This window comes from Sinohyriopsis cumingii, chromosome 12 (assembly GCF_028554795.1).
Source record: "Sinohyriopsis cumingii isolate HCF-2022 chromosome 12, ASM2855479v2, whole genome shotgun sequence".
In the NCBI taxonomy this organism is placed as follows: Eukaryota; Metazoa; Mollusca; class Bivalvia; order Unionida; family Unionidae; genus Sinohyriopsis; species Sinohyriopsis cumingii.
The window spans coordinates 3486160-3512177 of record NC_142972.1 but is presented as its reverse complement, the minus strand read 5'-3'; the positions used below and the strand labels follow the sequence as shown (position 1 = coordinate 3512177).

The following is a 26018-nucleotide window of genomic DNA, read 5'->3' as shown; positions in this document are numbered from 1 at the left end:
CCTTACTGGTAGCAAAATATACCATCTGGTGATTTTTTTATTATTGGCGATATTGTTGGCTGTTTAAACTTGTATATACAACCATTGGTTTGGAATGAAGAAATTCAGAGGCCCAATGAAAGGAAGCAGCAAACTTGATATAAAATGCTCTGAAATGTATCTGTTGTTACATAAACAAATTCTTTGTCAATATTGACAAACCCTCTTAACAGTGCAATGTTACATCATAATCTGCTTATGCTGACATCTAACATGGGTACTATATGTTGTGAGATATCTGCTTTTTTTTGTTGTTTACATTTCTGGTAGCAGAGATCAACTGAATGAGGCATTTATCTCGTAATCTATCTTCATCAGATATTTGGCTGCTTGCAAGTAATTAATATATTTACACAGACTGACATTTGTATGTGGATGGTAAGTAAAATTCCTTTTCTTTTCACTCAGAATTAAATCCTTCAGAACACTCACATTTTCTGTAGTAATCCCCATCATCAGACCAGAACACCTGAGTCTCTATCATCAGCTGACCCTTTGTTAAATTTCTGAGGCATGCATGGAAGGCAGCATCACTATGCTACCACAATTGCAAAAAAAAAAAGAAATCTTGTTGGTCTATTCAATAGGCAGGGAGGAACAGTGACTACAGTCAACCAAAATGATGGCCAATTCCTTTTTCAAAAATGTACCCAGATAAAATACAATTATTTGATGTTGCTGCCACAATAAAAAATGGGTGTTTGTTTTGGTTCTCCAAGGCTGTCCTTTAGCAGTAACTTCAAAAATGAATGCACCCTTCATCAAAGAAAGCCAACTACAATCTTCAATAAAAACAAAGAACCTTTCTTTAAAGGAAGTCAGTACGAAACTTAAATAAAAGCAATGGAATCTGATGGATTTTTTCATTTTCCAATGTGACTGGAACACATTTACTGTGCTGTGAAAGTTTCCTTTTTGCAGGAAAAATGTTTCTTTCTTGCAGGGAAAAAGTTTATGGTTACGAATGCTACCAATAGTGGCTTAAAATGCAAACTAACTTTTACCGACTTGGGACGTACTGAATTACATGATTGTTCTATGTTTTCCCTCTAAATTCAGACCTATATGACCTGTGACAAAATTACTGATTATTTTAAATCTGTGTGTGTGCATATTTTCGATGGAATTACTTGTATTGTGGATTCAATGTGATGAGATTCATGGGTGAGTACAAAGTTTGATACTCTACTTATGCTGTACATCAGACATGTATATATAAACAGTATACATGTATATTTACCAATCTGAGGTTCCTTAAATAAAGTAAAGTATTATATATGCCTTCTCCATTTCTCACTTAATATGCATCGATTTAAGATGGTTACTGTGCCAATGAAGCACTTATTTTACCACCCGCATTTATTACCTTCCCTCACCCCACAAACTGTTTGGGGTACATGCATCATTTTCTACAGCTAACTGTTGCCTATAACACGGTTTGGTCTATAACACAGTCAGGTTATATGGCTCCCAACTACCATGTTATATCAGGGTCACACTGTATAATCCAATAACAAATTTAGCTTAATATTATTAATCACTTCCAATATTATTTACATATTTTTTGTGTTAAACAGTGACTGTAACTCAGTCAAATCTTGGAAAAATCTGGTGAAAATCAAACTTCACTTGGACCTTCTCAATACAAAGCCAAACATCAAAGTTCTTTTGTCCTTCAAAGCTCCTGAGTGACAATGATAATTCATAACATACACACATATGGAGGTGGTGGACAGCTAGAAATGTGTAATACTATTTGCACCCTCCACATAATATGGCATAAGCTTAAAAATGTATAATTACTAGAATTATTGATATCCACTTGAATAGGTCAGGAATATTCCTCTTGAAGGTCAGAATATGTGTAAATCATGAGTTTGTGCAGAGTGTCTGATGCAAAATTCTGATAATGAGGGTGGAATTTTCCTATCCAGCACTGACTCATAAGGAAGGATAATTTTATTTCACACTCCTGAACAAACAATCAAGGTCAAAGTTAAAATGATGTATTTGAAATAATGATATAACTTAAAACAATAAAAACACCCATTTAAAATTTTCTTACCAACAAATAAAGCATAAAGAGAAAGGTTCACACTGACAATTCCGTGTAGATTTTAAATGATATTAAAAAAATATATCAGTCCTTAAAGAACAATGGTTAATAGCATTGTGGTAATGCTAATATAGTGTCTGAATTGTATTATTGCAGATAACTTGCACAATTATATAAATATAAATAGGTAATTAAATAGTCTACTCTTATTCACAAGATAATCTGAGACATTAAAAAAAAAAATGGCATACCTGATAGCTATCAATTCAACTGTTATCTACAATTTATTTATTTTTCATACATGAAAACAAAAACATTAATTCAAAAACAACATTTTGTCTTACTCAGAATCAGACCACAGAAACTGCACATTTAACCAGGCTAATCAGTAAAAAATGTCCGGTTTGCAGGACACTGAATGTCAACTGCTATTCATTTGAGAAAGTAAATATGTTGCAATTTATGTTTATCTTGATTACTGTGAAACAATGCTCATGGAATGATGGAAATCTGGGAGCTGTTACCACTCTGTGTGCATGGTGCATACAATAAAAGTTCAGGTGATGAAAAAAGCAATCACCTGATGATAGATATATCCTCCATCAGTAATCTATACTGGAAATGCAACCACACACATGTAGGAATATTAGAAAATATGACCATTGGATTATCAGGTTAGATTTGGCGTAAATATTTTCTTAAAATGATGTTATGTTAAAACAGTTTTATGATAAGTCTCTCTATTTGCATGAGACTATATTAATTTTGTCTTTAATTAGTAAGTCAACTTATTCATGCCCAACACATTGTCTAAACACTGACCCAGGTGCACAATATAGCCCTTGTGTAATGGACAGAAAGATGAACAGAAAACTATGGATGAACAAGGATAAGACTAATTACTCTTGTTAATCTATATTTTTCTGTTCATATATCATACGGTCACTGTGGTGCATAGGTAACCTATTAGTATCATTAGAACTAAATCTTACCAAAAATGGAGCCACTGTCCATGAGAAACCCATGAAAGTCCATATGAAGCCTGACTTCAGTAGAATTTTCAGCTCAGCAATTCGGATGGCCTGTAATTTGTCTCGAAATGAGAGCTCCCAGGCATACAGCTTCAAGATCTATGAAAGAATGATATGCAAAAGTATGATCTTTAAAAAGTTGTTCTCTGAGAGTAAGTTTTGTACAATTTAATTGTTGATTTTAACTTGTTATTACTATTATGTGATATAATAATAAGTGATGATTTCATGGCCACCTGCATTTTTAATATTTCTTGCCATCAAGATGAAGGTTCACAGAAAGTTTACAATCATAATATTTTCCATTACAACTACATGCTTTTTGCACAAGATAACCCCATGTTCTTAACAGTTTTGCTGTGTAAATGTAGAGTTAAAATCACATCAATCAAGAAATTCATGTAAAAAAAATTTTTCTTTTGGTGTGTCATCAAACAAATGGAGCAATTAAATGAACTTTAAAATTTATTATCCTGCCTAAGGTGGTGAGGTCACAAATCCTCACAATAACGAAATCTCACTATGACCTTTAAGACAGATCTGTAAAGTTACTGGCAGACATGAAGTAACAACGTTTCATGGCCCTATTTCAAAAGTGTTAGAATACAGGTGTGGAAATGGGGTTTAATATTGGCAGACATCAAGTAACACAGTTTCATGGCCCTATTTCAAGAGTGTTAGAATACAGGTGTGGAAATGGGGTTTAATATTGGCAGACATCAAGTAACACAGTTTCATGGCCCTATTTCAAGAGTGTTAGAATACAGGTGTGGAAATGGGGTTTAATATTGGCAGACATCAAGTAACACAGTTTCATGGCCCTATTTCAAGAGTGTTAGAATACAGGTGTGGAAATGGGGTTTAATATTGGCAGACCTCAAGTAACACAGTTTCATGGCCCTATTTCAAGAGTGTTAGAATACAGGTGTGGAAATGGGGTTTAATATTGGCAGACATCAAGTAACAAAGTTTCATGGCCCTATTTCAAGAGTGTTAGAATACAGGTGTGGAAATGGGGTTTAATATTGGCAGACATGAAGTAACACAGTTTCCTCACCTCTGTCTGCATGGGTTTGAGTCTCGGATTCGGCTAATGAGGGTATGTGAGAAAGCTTGCCAGTAGCTTCTCGTGGATCGGTGGTTCTTTCCAGGGTTTTCCCAGGTTCTTCCTCCACCATTAATACTGGGTCGCCATGTATAGCCTATCATGTGCTGAAAAATGGCATTAAACCCTACAACAACAACAACAAAGTAACACAGTTTCATGGCCCTATTTCAAGAGTGTTAGAATACAGGTGTGGAAATGGGGTTTAATATTGATAGACATGAAGTAACAAAGTTTCATGGCCCTATTTCAAGAGTGTTAGAATACAGGTGTGAAAATGGGTTTTAATATTGGCAGACATGAAGTAACACAGTTTCATGGCCCTATTTCAAGAGTGTTAGAATACAGGTGTGAAAATGGGGTTTAATATTGATCAGTAGCTTCGGTCTTGAACATAAAACCTTGGCTGTGATACATGAGATCCCATCAACATATATTAAAACCTTGGCTGTGATACATGAGATCCCATCAACATACATTAAAACCTTGGCTGTGATACATGAGATCCCATCAACATACATTAAAACCTTGGCTGTGATACATGAGATCCCATCAACATACATTAAAACCTTGGCTGTGATACATGAGATCCTATCAACATACATTAAAACCTTGGCTGTGATACATGAGATCCCATCAGCATACATTAAAACCTTGGCTGTGATACATGAGATCCCATCAACATACATTAAAACCTTGGCTGTGCTACATGAGATCCCATCAACATACATTAAAACCTTGGCTGTGATACATGAGATCCCATCAACATACATTAAAACCTTGGCTGTGATACATGAGATCCTATCAACATACATGCCAACCCCCTGAGAGGAAGCAGCATAGTTATTGCTATTATAAGTGGCAAAAAAGCATAATCTGAGGGTAAAAAGTGTCATCTATAAACTAAATGCCAGAATTAAGCACCTATATAAAATGATGAATTTATTACTGCTTCTAAACTGGTCCTGCAACCAGTCAAAATTCTTGTCATAAAGGGAAAAGTCCATATGGGATTAAAAACAGAATACAAACACAAAATATACTGAAAAAATATTTATATTCAGCACTCACTTTAACTAGTCTACATGAGTAACTTTTATTGAATGATCGTGAACTGGAATTCTGCAATGAGCAAGAGCATGTACTCAGAGTGCTGTATTACATTACTCACATATTCTCATTTTAAAGTTTGTAAAGTGGTGTAGATTTGTCCTATTGTCTGATCTGACATGTTTTTAATGTTTGAAAAGATCCATCTGCCCTAACATGTTCCATCATATAATATCCACAACTCACACCGCAAAGCGATTCACTTAATTTACGGTGACATCTTCTTTAAAAGTACAGACTGGCTGCTACCTAACTAGCTTATCAACATAATGAATCAAAGTTCAAGTACTCTTATTCTTATACATCAGTCATCTTTTTAAAAATAGTCTCAAACTTATATGAATGGAATTAAAGAGATGACAATGAAAATGACAAAACAACTTTCTATTCCTATATTTTTGTTTATTTTTGTCATACCAAAAAAGTGTAATCCATATACATGCAAATATGAAATGTAATTTGGTGTGAATAAAGCATTATGATCACAACAAAAGCATAATGGTTTGCATGTATGCATCAAAAGGATAAGTATGAACTGTGGTGTATTACTCAGGCTGCTTTTATGATGTAAGGGATCAACCATTTAATATATGGGGTGGAATTGCAATTTTCTAAAAAAATATTCTGGCCCTCAGGCTTGAAAAATAATTTATCTGATTTATAGAAGAAAAAAAACTATTATATCCATTATATTACTTGAAAAATAATGTATCTGATTTATAGAAGAAAAAATACTATCATATCCATTATATTACTTGAAAAATATTATCTTGATGAGAAACAAAAATATATCCCAGCTCAAGAAAAAATTCCATCCCTTCCAATCCAAAAAAATTAATGCAACACATCTTCTATTGATAATACTAAATATTTCACAGTTAAAAATAATTATGCAGACAAATTACTGTACCTGACTGGTTGGATATATAGGTTACATTTGAATAACGGTTTCTACTTGGTCCTGGATGTATTTGTTATAATATAAGATGCTAAAAAAATGTGCATCCAAGGCAAGAAAAAATAGCTTTCTGTATTTTGTTTAAATACAGTTATTTCAGAATATTATTCATTTAAAGTCACATTTAAAAATGGAAAGTGATGTTCACTCCAGTTTGTTCCTTCAACCTTACTCAACTATCAGTTCTGAAGGTCTGTTACCCTGTACTCATTAAAATGTAATCAAGAAAAATATAAAAGTCTCACCTGAGTAACACGCCATGATACAATGTTATATGACTTTCAAAGCCTATGACCTTGACAAATTCTTTACATTTGTAAAGGCACAAAATCTTTACAGTTACTATGGCATAAAATCTTTACATCTGCTATGACAAAATTTATGAAATTTGCTTGACACAAAATCTTTATGTCTTCTTCGACACAAATCCTGATGTCTTCTTTGACACAAATCTTGATGTCTGCTTTGACACAAAACCCCAATGTCTGCATTGACATAAAATAGTGACATCTGCTTTGATATAAAATCCATGTCTACTTTGAAACAAAAACTTGATATCTGCTTTAACACAAAATCATTATATCTGCTTTAACACAAAATCCTGATATCTACTTTGAAATCAATCTTGATGACTGCTTTGAAACACAATCTTGATATCTGATTTGACACAAAATCTTGATATTTGATATGATGAAAAATCTTCATATCTGGTATTCTACAAAATCTTTACATATGTTTGAGACAATTATGATGACAAAATGTTGGAATGGAAACATTCTTTGAGTTTTTTGGGAACAACATCTTGTCTTCAATTTTATTCTATGGTGAAATTTCTCCAAAGTGACTTTAAATCTGTAACTCCATTTCTCTACAAACTGGTTATGTATTTTGGTCAACATGAGGCATTCCTATAACCAGGTAAAAATAGTGATATTTTTTTAAAAAGTCATCAGACAACTGTACAATACACCAGGTGACCCATCAACCTGGATCAGGCAAATACTAAGTTTGGAGTGAATGGGTTACTGACTTGAAGGGTACACTTATCTGTGTTAGCAATGAGAAAGAATATATCAAGGTTATTTAACTGCTTTAATCCCCAGTAAACCAGAAAGACTGTATAATTCTACAGAATTTTCTTGATGTTACTGAACATTGTAGTCAATTTCATCTGTAAGAAAATGAGGACATTCAATTATTGAAGCAAGTCATGGCTGGTTAGACAAGATGATTCATGCTATGGGGCAGATGACGTTGTGGAATTCGAGGCAATGTGGAATTAATACAAATTTAAACTCAGTGATGACTTAAGCTAATGAGACATTGAGAGAAATATTGGTTTAAATGTAACTGCCAATGATCAGGCTCAGGACACGGACTCAAACGACATGCCAGATCATGACTTTTTATTTTCAGTTTTTAACTTGTCAATGAGCATTTGCCTAATACAACTGTTGAGGAAAATGGAGAGAAAAATTAGTGGGTTATTTCCAGTCTAAAATCACAGGGTGGATTTAAATCCAGGCACAAAGTCACATCTACAGTAGATGCTGTCATTGACAAACTAATATCAGATCCTGAAAGCAAAAGTATTATGGGTATCAACAACTGGACATCCAAGCAAAAATATTTGATACAGCTCACTGAAGTTGGGTCCAATTCAATCCAAGGCTAAAATAGGATTGTAGTGAATTCTGAGGAACATAAACCAGAAATGGAAGAGGAGACTTTACCAACTGCACCTCTAATATTACTGCTGGGACATAAACATATTGCTTTGACAAATTTTCCATTTTCTGACCTTTAAGCTCTTTTGATAAAATTTCTTTTTTTGACATTGTCCTGATAAAACTATGTTATTTCAATGTTATTTTTTGTGTTCTATGTATAGAAAAGAGTACAATTATCAGGAAAATAAAGTAATGCAAAAAAGTTCACCAGCAAATATTGGTATAGTATATACTTGCTTTTAAGTCCAACTGTAAACAACAAAGTTCTTGGTCTGCTAACACATAATGCACCAGCAGAACAGGGACTATGTTGTTTGTTCTACTGATTACTCCTAACAAACTGCACAGACCCAGATCAACCAGCGCATTATGTGGCACAGATCTGGGTCTGTGCAGTTTGCAGTTGGACTTCAGTTACATACATGTACATTGATGCTATTGGGGATTAATAATTGAACCTATGTATACACTGTTCATCCCAGAAGTGTCTCTTTCACAGAATTTTTACCATGCAGAAAGATGAGAAGTATACCTTGATACCATTGAGTATTTCTGTTAGAAGTTTTATTCTGTTGTCTTTTTGAGTCATCTGTTGATCCTGCAGCTTCTGAACCTTGTTCATTATGAACCCATTTATAGGGATCAGTATCACCAAGACGCCAAAGCCAGCAAACATTGATGGCCCAAGGGTCTGGTACAGGAACACAAGGGAGACAACTATCTGCATGGGACTGGACCACACTGACCATATATATTGCAAAACATCCCGGATGTGCTCAGCATCAACGGACATCAAGTTTACAATCTCCCCAGTTGTTGATTCTTTCCTGGCCTTCCCGCTGATTGTTAATGACTGAAATCAAATAAATTTACATTCACAGATTTTCTCTTCTTTTGACTAAAATTATTCAGTGAGTTATGAAAACAGTCTGACATACATTACGTCATTTGCCAAATGATGCTATTGTGAACTATTTGTGGCAATTGTGCCTAATGATTAAATACAATCTTTCACTTTTGCTGGAAAATCAATGTGACAAGTCTAATATATAAAGATAGTCATGCCCGGTGGAAATAAGGTACACCCTCCCATAAGCAAAAGTAAAGGGTGTAACAAAGAGTAAAGGAAGGTAAAATCTGTGAGGACAGATAGTCAGTCAACCAAAACTGCCTGGAAATGTGAGGGGCTGTAGAAGAGTGGTGACCACTATCAAAGACTGTACTATATACCTATATAAGTAAATTAAAACTTATGTCAAAAATTGAAAGAGGAAAGATCTATAAATGTAGATGACACTGTAAAAACTTGTGTATTACCTTGTTTATAATAATCTGTGTGAACTGACAACCAGTGAATTGTCGTTGATTTTAAACCAGCATGAAGCATTTCAGCCAATATTGGCTCTAATCATCCTAAAGTCTATCACCTTCATCTATACTGTGGTCAGTCATGTCATTCAGACACATTTAGGCATCTCTATATCTGTCCATTCCCTGTGATCTGAACTCCCATCTAAATCAACTGAGAGACCCTAAACAGATTCAGGGATATCTTTCAAAAAGATGCAATAAAAGGATGAGTCGGTGACTGTCCATTTATTAAGGTATTCTCCATTACCAAGTGTTTCATAATTATTCCTTGTTGTGCAGAACATGATGAACATAACCTTTCCAGCAGAGTCGGAAAAACGTGACCTTGTAGGTGATGGCAAACTTGTGTGCTTCCATACAAAGCTTTGTTTCTAACTCAAAGTAGTGAATCCATGTTTCAACACATGTAATGATTTTATGTAAGAAATTATAATCTTCTACTCCATATTTGGATATGATTTCCTTTACACTCAAGTTTGTTTAATTAAGTAATCTGGACACCCATAAGGCACAAATCCTGTGCATTCCTACTCATTTGGTCCGAATTTCCTCCGTACTTCCATATGTTATATCAAAATTGTCTGCTACCTCACATACAGTAACACATTTGTCTTCCTTTAAATAAACTTTAAAAAACCCAACTATTTATAGAAATGTGACTGGCCAACCTTCTCTTGAACCATCTTTACCAATAACCCTACAATCACAACATTTCATCTGATCCCAGATTTAGCAATTGCTTTTGGTCTAAAGTCAGCATTTTATATTTGTAAAGAATTTGTATAGTTCTGCATAAAATTTTACAACCACTCTGCTCCATAAAAGACCCATCTGCCATCCTCTCTTCATGTCAACATAGTAAATGATGCAGGAAAAGATGACATAATAAAGTAGGTGAATATCTTCAACTTAAAAATGACATCACATTCTAAACTGGGATGAATTCAATTACAGATGGGCACATTTAGTGGCCTTGGGATGCTTTATTTTGAAGATACTGTATTTCAACTACAACCTTTTGATCAACCCTCATATATGTATATGTGATGGGATCCATCTCCACTACAGAAGGGGCCCTGGTGGCTGAGCGGTCTAAGGCAATTGCCTATACAGATTACTGACATCACCTCTGCCCATGTGGGTTGGAGTCTTGGATTGTGCAAAATGGGTATGTCAGCAAGCTTGTCAGTAGCTTCCCGAGGGTCTTTTGATCTTCTTTTGGTTTTTCCTGGGTTCTTTGTCCAATAAAATATACTGGATGCCATGCATAGCCTACCACATGCTGAACAAGAGTGTTAGACCCACAATACCAAAGTCAAGTATAGACATAACATGATACACACTGAAGCGGTACTCTAATGTTTGTGACACATTTGAAAAAACATGGATGAAACTTCATTACCAACTAGTTTGAGTTATCCTGTACTTGATACTGGGCAGACAACTCAGCTTTGCACTTGGAGTCGATGAAGTAAAAATAATTCTAACTGGAGTCAATGAAGTCAAAATAATTCTAATTGGAGTTTATACCATCAATGCTCCATCTGGAATACCTATTGTACATACTAAACTATAAGACAAATAATTTAGATAAAAATAAAAGTCTAAAAGAAGGGATGTCAGCTTATACATTGAACAAGGTCTAAACTTGAACATTTTTAAGTTTTCTTGTTGACTACCACACCATATATTGTTAATGAAGATCGCTGAGATGAAATCACATACTTAATCTGAACCCCAGGACCTGCTTTACTCAGGCTACTGACCACATGATAGGATATACATATATAAACATAACTGGTGGAGGAAAATTCCAGAAAAATCCTGGAAATAACTCATACCCATGGGAAGGTACTGGCAAGCTTTCTCATGTACACACATGGGCTGAGCCTAAGACTCAAGCCCACGTGGACTTAGGTGAGATGGCAGTGACCGGTAAAAGCAGAGCACTCTAGGTCACATGGCCAACCTGAGCCCTTGAATGAATGATCTTATACATTGGGCCATCGATGTTACGGTTGCTGTGACTAAGTACTGCAATCACAATCTGTGTTATTGATGTCGGAGTGTTTGCTTTCTTAAGTCAGAAAAGGTGGCAAGTTTTGCAATGGATATCTATTTGTAATTCCATACCTATCCCATATATTATTTTAACCCCAAAAGTAGTGGTGAGATTTAGTGGTGAGATTTTGTAGTTTTACTTCTTTATATTGTACACATATTACTTTCATCACACTCTCTATGGAAATAATTATACATGTGTAAGTACATTCAAAATTGTTTTTTTCACATAGAAATAAAACAACAAACTGCTGATTGGAATTTCAAACCCAGTATGAAAGATGATGATCATTACCTTTCCACAACCTCTATAATTAAGGACTAATTGTGTTATATATATGCATAATATATATATATATATATATATATATATATATATATATATATATATATATATATATATATATATATATATATATATATATATATATATATATATATATATATATATATATGAATAATGCATATGTGTTAAACTAGGACCAAAAACGGAAAGTCTCATTATTTTTTTAATGGCAGGTCTTTCTGGAATAACACGTTCAACTCAATTCGTACTCATTTTGAGTTGTCTACTACAACTTTTATTCACTTGTATTAAAAAGTCATTCACTTGAGTAATTTATAGTTCAATTATATCTATAGACAGATTGCTCTCTACTGTACTCAGTACAGTTATAAATAAATGTGATTCTACTGATGGTAGGACAAACATAGCAAATAAGCACAGTCTACCTCAAATACTCTTTTGTAGTTGAAATCTACTACTTTGGGGGAAATTAGGATCTATTTCCAATAAAAAAACAACTACAACCATTTCCCCTATTTAAGAAACTAGCAGGAACCATACTGTTTGAGACTGGAACTGGTATAGCAGTGCAATGATGCACTGCTGAGTTTCTGATTAAGAAGGATAACTTGTATACAAAAGAAGAAGTTAACTGATTACCTTCCAATTGTAATCAGGAAAGCCATTTTTGGCATTTTGGAAGTAATAAAGGAATCAAAGGTGGTCCATGATGGCTTTCAATTCTTGAATAAATATTGGCCAAGCTTTAGCAGAGGTGAGATAAAAATGGAAGACATTCCAAAAGCTGATTTTGGCAGAAACAGTTGAGTAAATATTTTGATTTTTTTCTCTCAATTGTTACTGTGTTTTTTAAGATGCTTTTAGAGGAGTAATTAACAGCAGTTTACACAATTATTGGTTCAATTTCATGTCAAAATGCCAAAACATGTTTTCTACCAGTACAAAAAGAATCTTAAGATGTACGAGGCTCATGAATATATATTAAGTTCAACTCAGGTACTTCCTCTTTGGGTGAGCTTTACTTAGACCAGCATCAAAAAGCACTCAATAGCTTTAAAAACCCAGCCACAGGATAATTAGCATGATTGTTTTGTCATTACCACATTCTAATACCGGTACAAACAGAACATTCCATTCTTTGCAAAATACATACTGACTGAAGGGGAAATCTGGAGCTGAAATCTACTTAGAGCCTGTTAAGTATTGTATTTTATTGCTTTTAAGTCAAACTGCAAACAACAAAGATCCTGATCTTCCATAGCACAATGCACCCACAGACCGGGGGTAGATGATGTTTGTTCTACTGATTACTCCTAACAAACTACACAGGCCCAGATCTGCCATCTCATAATGTGCTGGCAGATGTGGGTCTGTGCAGTTTGCAGTTGGACTCGACTTATAAGTGAGTATATACATGTATGGCCCTATTTCTTTATTGAAAAATTACCTGAAATATTTTTGCAATTGTTCAACACATTAACAACTCAACTGATTCACATCATTTGATAAAAGATAGTTTAAAACAGGTATTTACATGCAAGATTCGTGCCATGTGCTAAGCAAGACTCAATTCATGCACATATTTGATACCCTTGGGATAATTTATCATCATACATTCTATCTGCCCAGACACCAATATCTGTTCACTTGTTTGTCTGTCATTTAATCCTACTAACTTTGGAGAAAAATTCTTTCATACAAAAATATTTTACCTTCTTGAAGACTGCTGATATTAGAGCTGCCCTGACCCTCAGAGACAGTGAGGTCGACTGATGATTTAACTGATGGAAGAAGAAAGACTGCATGACAATGACACAGAAGAAAGCACATGCCAAAACATATCCCTTCCACACCATCATGGTCCTGTCTTCGATAAACTCAATGAACAATCTGTAATTACATATGAATCAATACATTATATGTCTTCATTTATGCAATAAAATGACTGTGGTGGAACTGTGTGTTTTCATTATGAAAAGTCTTCTGTTTGGTTACATTATGGAAAGTCTGCTGTTTGGTTACATTATGGAAAGTCTGCTGTTTGGTTACATTATGAAAAGTCTGCTGTTTGGTTACATTATGGAAAGTCTGCTGTTTGGTTACATTATGGAAAGTCTGCTGTTTGGTTACATTATGGAAAGTCTTCTGTTTGGTTACATTATGGAAAAGTCTTCTGTTTGGTTACATTATGGAAAGTCTTCTGTTTGGTTACATTATGGAAAGTCTACTGTTTGGTTACATTATGGTTGTTGTTGTTGTAGGGTTTAACGCCATTTTTCAGCACACGATAGGCTATACATGGTGGCCAGAATTAATGGTGGAGGAAGAACCCGGGAAAACCCCGGAAAGAACCACCAACCCATAAGAAGCTACTGGAAAGCTTTCTCACATACCCACATTGGCTGAATCTTGAATCCGAGACTCGAACCCACACAGACAGGTGAGATGGCAGTTATCTGTAACGGAGAGTGCTTTAGACCACTCGGCCACTCGGGGCCCCGTTACATTATGGAAAGTCTGCTGTTTGGTTACATTATGGAAAGTCTGCTGTTTGGTTACATTATGGAAAGTCTGCTGTTTGGTTACATTATGGAAAGTCTGCTGTTTGGTTACATTATGGAAAGTCTTCTGTTTGGTTACATTATGGAAAGTCTGACCAATCTAATCTTCTTAAGTGAATTCAAATCAGCGAATACACTGAAGTGGAGAGGAGAATTTTTAAATATTTACAAATTGCAACCCAGAGAATGCAACAAATGTTACAACAACTTTTGTTAAATTGGTTACTACTAAGTTAATGAGAAAACAGATACAGTGAATTTGCCAAATTACCCAAAGTAACCAAATAATTTGGTAAAGACAGCCAGCCTGTAAGATAGACAATGATAAAGTAATGCATACAATACAAGTTCTTTGAAAAATAAATTACCTTAATACTATTATGATTAAAACCTATCAAAAGCAACAAATAATATGACCATGTACTTATTCCATGAAAACTATTTTCTTCGTGGAGTCCGTCTGACAATTACATTTGAGATTTAATTCAAAAATAGTTTCAAATGAAAGCCATCTACAACATGTAACCAAGGAATGTGGTACAGAACATAAGCAGCTTTGAAGAAAATCGGTCTTCCTTCATTCAGTCCTTTGACCTTTTATCCCAAAATGAATCAGTATTTAAGTTGTCTCAAATGTAAACCATCCACAAAGTCTGGTCTAAGTAGATGACAAAGACTGTTCTTCTCAGAGTCACTATGACCTGGACCAGTGAACTTTTTCCCCTACAATTCAATGTGTGTCTTTCCTATCTCAAATGCAAGCTATTTACCATGTGGAGGTGTAAAGTTTTATTCCTTTCAGTCCCTGTGAATTTGACCTTTAACCTTTTAAGCCTGAAGTTTGGTGACAATAGATGGTTGAGAACTCATTATGATGAGAAAATGAAACAGTGGAACATACACACAGATGAAAGGTGCTGGGATAAAATTTGTTGTGAGTTTAATGCCATTTTTCTGCACATGATAAGCTATGTATGGCAACCATATAACTCGTGGATGAGGAGCCTGGGAAAACCCTAGGAAGAACCACTGACCCACAGGAGATACTGTCAAGCTTTTTCACTGACACACATTTGCCAAACCCAAAACTTGAATCCATGCAGACAAAAGTAAGATGGAAGGGATTGGGAAAGGCAAGTGCTTTAGACTATTTAACCACACAGGGCCCCATGACAAAAGTACAATAAGGTAACTAAAATTATGTGAAATAATTCAAGCACTAATGATGAAACAGAATTCACAATTTAGGATGGATAATACCTGCAGCAGTAAACAAAGCGCTTTGCAGTATGGGAACATCATGCTTAAAATTGTAATGAAGTACCATTTTTACTTGATTATAAGTTCAGTCAAACTGAAAAACAACAAAGAGCCTGATCTGCTGTAGCATAATGCACCTGCATTTCAGGGTTTTCGTTATTTGTTCTACTGATTAATCCTAGCAATCTGCACCAAACCAGATCTAATGGCACATTATGCGAAGGCAAATCCAGGTCTGTGCAGTTTGCAGTTGGCAAAAATGTATGAATTTATTGGTTTTAAGTTAATGGTACAAATGTTTCAACAAGATTAAGATGCTGGAATAGATGATGGAGCAATATAAAGAATCCAGTCAAAATACCATTGATTTTCATGCGTGAATTCTAAATATTTGCAGGTGCCAACTCAAGAAATCATATTTAGGACTGATGAAATTGCAGAGTCAACATGTTATTAATGCACTATACATGCTACAAACATGGCTAGACCAAAAATAATGTAAGAGGATTTCATACCTGTAAAGGAAACTGGCCGAAAGAACTGGAATAGTGTCCCAAAACAAAATCAACAATCATTTCCTTGAATCATTAATATGAGGTTAACTTGGATAGACAATGAAGCATAACGTATGCATACCGGAATGGATATAACAAATTATGGATACAACAAAGTAATATTTCTGGTTCTGATTTTTTTAATAAGAAACTGTTTTCTAAAATAACACTTTTTAAGTTACAAGAAGATGAATGGTCTCCAATCAGAAGCTAATGCTTTAACTTGAGTTTACAAACTACGTTACAACCAATATTTTAAGATGTGGTTGACGTAGGGGTGTCCTACAATTATGCATCATTTTTCAAGCATTCATAAAAGTATATGTTTTCAGATACATAAGTTCATCCCAAATACAGCTTTTGTTTGCCAAGTTTTAAAATGCTGTAGATGGATCCCTTGCAGAAGGGTTGAATGCTCATTAAGACAGATCAATTTTGCATAAGACTTGGCAAATGTCAATGAGACAAGAGGTATGAAATGTGATAGAATCTGATCACAGTGGGATCTCCCAAACCAATTAAAGCAGGCCAAATGGAAGCTGAAAAATAAAATTTGACTTTAATCACTTTCAGCTACAATAGCCATTTCCAAATACAGAAAACTGAGGATAAAAAAGTGAATAGTTTCACATTATAATATATTATAACAGTATCACCTCAACAGATTCGGACCAACAAAAAGAAGAACATCATAAAGCAGCTTCCATATGTGACTTAGAAGTAATTCACAGCCAAAGGTCCGGATAAGAACTTTCAGCAGATATATCTTCCTCTGATCTTTTGTTGACTTCCTCCTAGATCTGCCAGATCCTGGTGTTGACAGGAGAGGAGAGGACTCTGACAGCTCATCATTCCCTTTTTCTTCATCATCTTCATTAATGAGAATATTTCTGTTTCTACAAATAGAGATACTAATATGTTCAGCCAGCTAGAACTAGTCAAGCCTGTCTATAAACTAAAACAAACAAAGAACCAAAACAAGAGGCCAATGTGAACATGAAATCACTCACCTGATTGATATCTAACTAATGGCCGAAGCTCTGCTCAGCAGTTATTATTTAAAAGCCAAGCTGTATACTCAATAACCCAAATTACACAAATTAATAATACACCATAAAAAGGAAGTTGTTTCAAGCTTTTCTGTTTAGAAAAGAAGGAGGACTGTCATCATTTGTGCAAATCTGAACATCCATTAGGTCTGAATGATTTCTGTAAAGTTTGATCAAAATCTGATGATCAGTTTTTCAGAAAAAGCTGTTTAAATGCTTAGCTATTTTTGTCAATGGCAGAAATATATGATGGTGGATTGGTATTATTTGTACAAAACAGAAAACCTCCACATTTTCTGTCAAATTTGGTTAAATTCTCTTTAGGAGTTTTTGTGAAAAGTCTTTTAAAGCTTGTTATACATATAAATGGCAGCCATATTGAACAGCTTATCAGAATCACTTATATAAACTTCAACAGTTTTAATGACAAGATATTCTCTGTCTAGTTTGGTCAAATTCTTTTGAGCAGTATTTGAGAAGTCATTTAAAGGTTTTTCTAGTTTGGTAATGATGATCTTATTTGATTGTAGATCAGGATAAAAGTCTTCATGCCATGATATCATAGAAAGTATGATATGGGCAGATTCTAATCAATCTTTTGAGAGAATAAAAACATTTGAAGCATTTGCAGTTCTTTGAGATAGTGGTCATATTTTTTATGGTAGATCAGCACCAGTTGTTGTTGTTGTAGAGTTTAACGCCATTTTTCAGCACACGATAGGCTATACATGGCGGCCAGTATTAATGGGGAGGAAGAACCCAGGAAAACCCCAAAAGAACCACTGACCCACGAGAAGCTACTGGCAAGCTTTCTCACATACCCACATTGGCTGAATCCAAAACTCGAACCCACAAAGACAGAGGTGAGAAGGCAGTGATCCGTAACGGAGAGTGCTTTAGACCACTTGGCCACTCGGGGCCCCTTAGCACCAGTTGTAAGATCCTTTGTCAAATTTAAAAGGATTTTATACTGCATAATCTACAATAAACAAGCCTTTAAATTTTTAGTCATGGTGGTCGTTTTTAATGGCCTTGACAATTTAATAATCATGGTGGCCAAATCTTCAGATGGATAAGTATCATTTGCACCAACGACATCATGCTTTCAGTCCGATTCTGTTCAATGATTTTCGAGAAAAGGCAATGTAAGAATTTTTCTATTTTTAATAATAGTTGCCATATTTGACAGCTGATTGATATTCTTTGTAAAAATATGAAAGTCCTTCATAGAAGAATGCTCTCTGTCAAATTTGGTCAAAATTGGAATTATGGTGTTTGAAAAGCAGTTAAAATAATAACTGTTGATAGATGGACAGTGCTTGTCACAACTCAAACAACATACAAAAGGAAAACATCATAAGCTCACTTTTCCTTATGGCATATTGAGTTAACAATTGTCCTGTATGGGTAGGTGCCCTTTATAGAGAGTGAAAAATACATGTAAAATTAAGGAAAGGAATTTGAACATGTCATTTATGGACAGGAATCATTTACATGATGGTGTCTGCTAAGGCCAGTAGAATCATAAAAAAGAGAAGAGACAAGATAAACATATAATGATGGCAGGCCTTGGGACATGAAAAAATATTTACTTTTGTATGTCCCAAGAATGAAATTGCACATACAAAATATAGCATTTTGGGTGTTCGAACACTTAGAGACACAATCAGTTCAAGACAAAACTTGTAAGATTACCATACTTCACACAGTAGTGACCAGTTCTTGCTTAATTACATCAATAATCTATGATTATTTTATTTTAATAATTTTCATGTGCATATTTCCCACTTTCTCCATGAAATAACATCAAGGTTTTAACTTAATAAAAACTTCATGATTCACTGGCCAATTACAGTTTATCAGGACACCTGAACCATAGTGTACAGTACTTTATACACAGTACAAATTGTGTTTAGTATAAATTATATCCTTGTTTATTCCCAAAAATATCAGATGCCAATTTTGCTTTATTCATTGTTTTACAAAATTGCATTTTTCCAAATCAGATTTTAGCAAGATATCCCTTGTTGCTTCATTCAATGTTCTACAAAATCGCATTCTTCCAAATCAAATTTTAGCAAGATATTCCTTGTTGCTTCATTTACTTTGATCCACATTCTCTAGAGTTGTGTTTCAGTGACTTAAGCAATCCTACAAATTGATCTAATCTATATGAAAAGACACATATTGGATTATACAAAGTGATGTAATCTATATGAAAAGACACATATTGGATTATACAAAGTGATGTAATCTATATGAAAAGACACATATTGAATTATACAAAGTGATCTAATCTATATGAAAAGACACATATTGGATTATACAAAGTGATGTAATCTATATGAAAAGACACATATTGGATTATACAAAGTGATGTAATCTATATGAAAAGACACATATTGGATTATACAAAGTGATGTAATCTATATGAATAGACACATATTGAATTATACAAAGTGATGTAATCTATATGAAAAGACACATATTGAATTATACAAAGTGATGTAATCTATATGAAAAGACACATATTGAATTATACAAAGTGATCTAATCTATATGAAAAGACACATACTGGATTATACAAAGTGATCTAATCTATATGAAAAGACACATATTGGATTATACAAAGTGATGTAATCTATATGAAAAGACACATATTGGATTATACAAAGTGATGTAATCTATATGAATAGACACATATTGAATTATACAAAGTGATGTAATCTATATGAAAAGACACATAGTGAATTATACAAAGCGATGTAATCTATATGAAAAGACACATAGTGAATTATACAAAGTGATGTAATCTATATGAAAAGACACACACTGAATTATACAAAGTGATGTAATCTATATGAAAAGACATACTGAATTATACAAGACACATATTAGCACATATTCAAGTAACTGTCATAGAATCATTACAGAATGACCATAGTATAGGTTAAAAATCTAAATAATATTATACAGAAAAAAATAAGATCATCATTGATCCATTTTAGGTGTGTTTTGACTTAACACAAAATCTTAGTTTTCAATACATTATTTATTCCATTTTTGATTTTGTCAAGTTGGTTATTTTGGCATCTCTTTTTGTTTACATTTGGCTCATTTTTCTTTTGTTTTCCAAAGCAAACAAGGATAGTTATTTGTTTAAAGCTTGAAACTGGCTTGGGTTAAGAGTGAATTTTCTCTGGTGAAATGCTGGTACAACATTACTCCTTACAAACTGACTTTTAAAATCTAAACCAGATTGACTTGGACAAGATACCATGCATAATGAGGTACCAAATTCTCTATTATGTACTGAATTTGTAGCCATTACTGGTGTAGAACTTTTAAGTGTAATTGCTGTTTACTCCATAATATTTGCATAATTAATGAAGCTGTGTAAATAGGGAGTTTTTAAGGTCACTTAGTGCATCAAAGTAAAGTAACAATAAGTTCTTATGGTATTAAAATTATTTTCAAAGCATTATTTCTGAAACTTCTTTTATGCAAGATATTGTTGAAAACAGTGCAGTGGTGCCTGTGATTCAGGCATGTAAAACTCTTCAATGTACATGTCATGATGTAAACAAGGTCACTGAGTGCAAGCCTTAACCCAAAATCTATTTTTGCTGTTATCAAATTATAACTAGTTAGGTATATACATTTTCAAGGCAATCGTTTCCCACAACAACAAAAATAATTACTTATAACTTTAGACAATTTCATTGCAATAATGCAGTAAACTAATACACAAAATGGAGAACCTACCTTTAATATGGGTTCAACATCCTGCTAATGCTCAATTCTTGTCATAATCCAATTAAATTAACCAGATTCGAATGAGACAGAAATGATAAGAAATCAGCAGAAAATTAAATATATTCATTTTTCAAACAAATTGTATTAATTTCTAGTATTCTTATCAAATATTCTTAATAATAATAATAATAATAATAATAATAATAATAATAATAATGCTTTATTTTTAGAGAGTGACTCATTATTCAAGCTTTATTCCCCCTTGAGGCCCTCTAAGGAGAGTATAACAATGCACATTATATGAAGATAGCAATAATTACTGTTTATTTTAACATGTTTAGAATTAAAATACTAAATTCCATTATCTATTAGAAGCACATACATGTTCATATCTCTTCATAAAGACTCTAATATTTTCAGCAGATTTTACATGTAGTGGAAGCTTGTTCCAGTCATAACTGTATCAGAGTATTGGAAGCTCTTTTTAAATTGTTCTGTTGTTGGTTTTGGTGGTAGAAGGTTTCTATGTGATATTGATCGCAACTGGTATTGTGTTGAAAAAGGCCTGAATAAGTCCTGAAGATACTCTGGTGCAGTTCCAATTAGACATTTATATAAAAGAACTGCCTCGTGAAAATCTATCTTGTCATATATTGTGAACCATTTGAGTTCTGTAAATAATGCTTTTGAGGGATGATCAATAGATGCATCTAAAATTATGAGTGCTGCTCATTTATGAAGTTTATAAATCCTGTCAAGCTCAGATTTAGCACAGTTTCCCCATACATCTGAACAATAATCCATTGTTGGAAGAATATATGACTTGTAGTATAGATTTTGAGTTTCCATAGGTAAATATTTCTTTATTCTGCTGAGTAGGGCAATTTTGGATTACAGTTTTTTTACAAAGCTTATCAATATGGTCATTCTATAATAAATTATTATCTACAGTCACACCTACAAGCTTTTTATGTTTGACATTTATAATGGATGATTATGTATTGCAAGAGATAGTTCTGGGTTCCCTGATTTGTGTAGCTTTTGTGACGTCCCCAAAATCATACATTTTGTTTTACCTTCATTAATTACCATCCTATTTTGTTGTGCCCAGTTTTGGACTCTAATAAGATTTGAGGTTAATCTCGTCTGGATAACTTCAGTATCAGAACTAGATGTAACCAAGGTTGCATCATCTGCAAACAAATCAGTTTTAGTGGATTCATTTTTTAACGGTAGAGCATTGATATAGATAAGGAAGAGGAGGGGCCCAAAACTGAGCCTTGAGGGACCCCTGAATGAATTGTGCGAGTTTGAGAGCTAATATTGCCTATGCTTATTTGTTGAGACCATTGGTTTAGGTATGATCTAAACCAGTTTAAAGAAGGATTGTCAAAGGTTTAAGGTATGATATAAACCAGTTTAAAAAAGTACTGTCGAACCTGTAACAGTTTAACTTTTGCAGCAGAATTTCAAGATCAACAAGATCAAAAGCTTTCTTGAAGTCAAGGAACACAATCCCAATCATATGCCCATTATCCATTTCCTTCAGCCAAAGATCGATTAAATTGGTAAGTTCTGTTTGGCAAGAGTGGTACTTTCTAAATCCTGATTGCGCTTTATGAAATAGATTGAATGTTTCAAAAAATTTATAGACCTGAATGGCTACATGCTTTTCAAATAATTTGAACAATACAAGTCGAATTGATATTGGTCTGTAATTTCCTGGATCCTCATTTTCTCCTTTCTTAAAGATAGGTGTAACCTTTGCACATTTCAGTGTTTCTGGAAAATTACCACTCATTATACATATGTTTATGATATGTGTTAATGACTTTGTTATTATGGTGCAGCAATTTTGAGAATTCGTGGACCAATACCATCCAATCCAGAGGATTTATTAATATTCACCTTAGTTAGCATATCAAAAACATCAGCTTCACTAACATTAGCTATTGAAATATAATTATCATCAGGAATTTTAGCTCTTTTATATAATAGAAGAGCATCAAGTTCAATTGGTATGTTAGTCTGGTTCTGAATAGTGTTAATGGAGATGCTTATGAAGAAACTGTTGAACATTTCCACAATGTCTTGTACAGATGTTGCTATATCATCATTTTGCTTGACTCTAAGGGAAGACAACTGTTCCTGGGTGGGTACAGTTCTTTTAGATGCTTCCACAATGGTACTCTTACTTTCATCAATAGCTTGTTTACAGTAGTTCTCTTTTGCCTTATCTATCAGGTGCTTAGTTTTATTCCTCCACTTTCTATAGCTGTTCGTGTCTTTTTTCTTGTGGAAATTATCTCTTAGGTGCCTAGCCTCATTGATCTCAGGAGTAATCCACTTGGGTGTAATTTGATGTTTAACCCTATTTGTTTTAATTGGGGCATGCTTGTCTAAGGCTGCATTGAACATCCGATATCATTTGTCTAAGGTAGTGTTGACATCAGCTATATTGTGAACAGATTGGAAGGGTTTGCAAACTAAATCATTTAAGAACATTTCCTCATCAAACTATTTAATGTCCCTGTATTGTATTTCAATGTGTTGACCATTTGTAGATGATTTCAGAACATGTCTAGTTATACAGACTGGATAGTGGTCACTAAGTGCATGCACTGGCACATTAATTTCACTTATGTTTTCCGGTTTATTAGTATAGACATGATCAAGATAGTAGCACTTTTATCCGTTACTCTAGTTGGGGTGTTAATTAATTGATTAAAGTTGTAAGTTTCAAAGCTACTTATCCATGTTAATGGTGGAGTTTTCATGTAGTCAATGTTAAAATCACCTAATATGATAGTTTCTAAATCTTCCTTTAAATGCATTTTGAATTTGAACCTCAAATCTATCAATCCAATCAGCTGTGGAACTAGGTGGCCTGTAAACTGAACATAAGAGTTTTGGCTTTGATTGGGCAAGGGTTACTTTGATCCAGATACTCTCTACCCCAACATTCTCTAGATCAACACGTCTGTTATAACTAATGGAACTGACTACATAGAGAAGAATATCCCCACACCCATGGAGTCCCTATATTTTCTTTCAGAGTTGAACCCCTATATTTGAAGAGTCAAATCATCAGTATCATCAGAAAGAAAGGTTTCACACAGACCTAGAATATTGACTGATCTAGTTTGCTGTAATATTAACTTTATCTCATTCAGTTTAGGGAGGATGTGTTGAATATTTAGGTTGATTACTTGCAGACCTCTTTTGAGGAGGCCAAAGACATGACAATTTCAATCAGAGGATTGATTTTCAGACAAGGTAGTATGCAATGTATTGTTTTTATTGGTATGTGCACAACTTTTGCTTATGTCCTAGTTCGTTACAAAGATGGCAATGAATCTGTTTTCCATGCAGACATCGCTGTGTTACATGACTGTGCTCTCCACAATAAGGAGCAAGGCAGTACCTCTGTTAGACAAGTGGATTTGGTCTCACTGGTATAATTGTTGGTTCACTTGCTTGTCTTTAAAGAAGGTCTTGTATTGTGGAACAAAGAGTATTTGGACATTTTCACAAAACGTACTTAGGGTGTCATTTATTGGAGTCATAAGTACATCCCTTCTTGTTGGTAGATTGGAGATGATTATTATACATTCCGTGTTTTTGGACCTGATGGCATAAAACAAGCTGTCATAATCATCTTCAATGCCCTTTAAAGATTGGCCATTACTGTAATTATTGCCGCCAGATGAATTACAGTATGATATGGTGATATATCCATTTCCAATATTTTTTCTGTAATAGTGTTAATAGTTGCATCTCTATGGGTTTTTATGTCAGTTTTATATAATCCTCTTGTTCTTACTCCTTTGATTATTGATGATCCTATGAGAACAGATCCGTCTTTAATATGTTGCTGATTTTGACAAGTAGGGGATTCAGAAGCACTGCTTGGACTTCTAATTTCCATGACTAGACTGACTGAGAGTTTGGTGATTGCTGTATTTAGTATTTGTATTTAATTTAGCTTCTTGGTGTGGGTAATTGGAGTTTGTCTTTAGAGCATTTCCTTCTGTACCTGGTTTTGATGTTGAGTGCGACTTATGATGGTCAGTGTTTACAGTATGTGCTTTAACTGATTTTTGGCTCTGCCCATCTAATACCTGAAGGGGCTCATCTTGTTTAGCAGCAGGGAGGGCGAACAGACCGAAACTAAAAGTAGAATAAACAGATAAAAACAGGTTCACAAATACAGAAGGGCCAAACACACAAAAAACAGTTCCCTGGCGATGCTAGCATCGCTCGCGGGGTCCGTCATTGAAAAATCCATGATCGGCCCCCGCTGAGAGAAATCTTCGAGTTTCCAAGGAAACATTTTTATGTTAACGGAATTAAATCATTGATAAATAAATAATGGCAAATATCGGAGAAGCACTTACAACTAGATTGGCACGACAACGACTCGAAGCAATCAAGGGTTTTCTTCCTGTCCGTGATAGTGTTAGACAAAAATTACAAGCAAGACAGCAAGCAAAGGAAGTTTTTGTAGAATCCGCGGAGGAATTGTTTAAACCCGTGACTGCATCTACTAAGGCAGTTGCAACTGCAATTGTAGGAAAACCTGATCCTGCTGATCCTGATAAGAAAACACCGGGATTGCTTGAAGTATTACAACAACACGGAAGAACTTTAGAAACTATTTCTGATAGACTTCCACCCGCTGTTGCAGATCCAGTTGTTGCAGGTCCAGCTGTTGCAGGTCCAGCTGTTGTTGCTAAAAAGATTAAACAAAGAAGTATACCTGTTCCCCTCACTGAAAAATTCACCCCAATATTTGTTAAGGCGATCAGGGGAACACCAGAAGATAGGTTAGCCGAACTAGTATTAGGGGGATGGTCTCGCAAGGATCTTTCTTTGAGCAAAGAATATCAATCTATGAATAAAAAACAGTTTGCTAATAATATTTTTCTTATATACTATGATAGACAAAGGACTGGTGGCAAAAAATATAATGAATTTGTAACAAAAATGAGTGAACTTGAACAACCATCGTCTCCGCCGCCGAAATATGAACAAGCGCAAGCTTCTTATACTCAATCGTTACAGCGCCAG

General features: G+C 34.3%; 1 protein-coding gene across 1 annotated transcript in view; it reads right to left on the bottom strand.

Moving 5' to 3' along the window:
- The window catches only part of LOC149785926 (ATP-binding cassette sub-family C member 1-like), a 196261-nt gene that overhangs the window by 94861 nt on the left and 75382 nt on the right, over positions 1–26018 (bottom strand). Inside the window, exons 8-11 of the mRNA XM_089976163.1 lie at positions 16800–17039; positions 13481–13658; positions 8562–8882; positions 3088–3225 (exon numbers count right to left, since the gene is read on the bottom strand). Coding sequence (XP_089832289.1) covers positions 3088–3225; positions 8562–8882; positions 13481–13658; positions 16800–17039 — 877 coding nt within the window. The remainder of the gene's footprint in view (positions 1–3087; positions 3226–8561; positions 8883–13480; positions 13659–16799; positions 17040–26018) is intronic.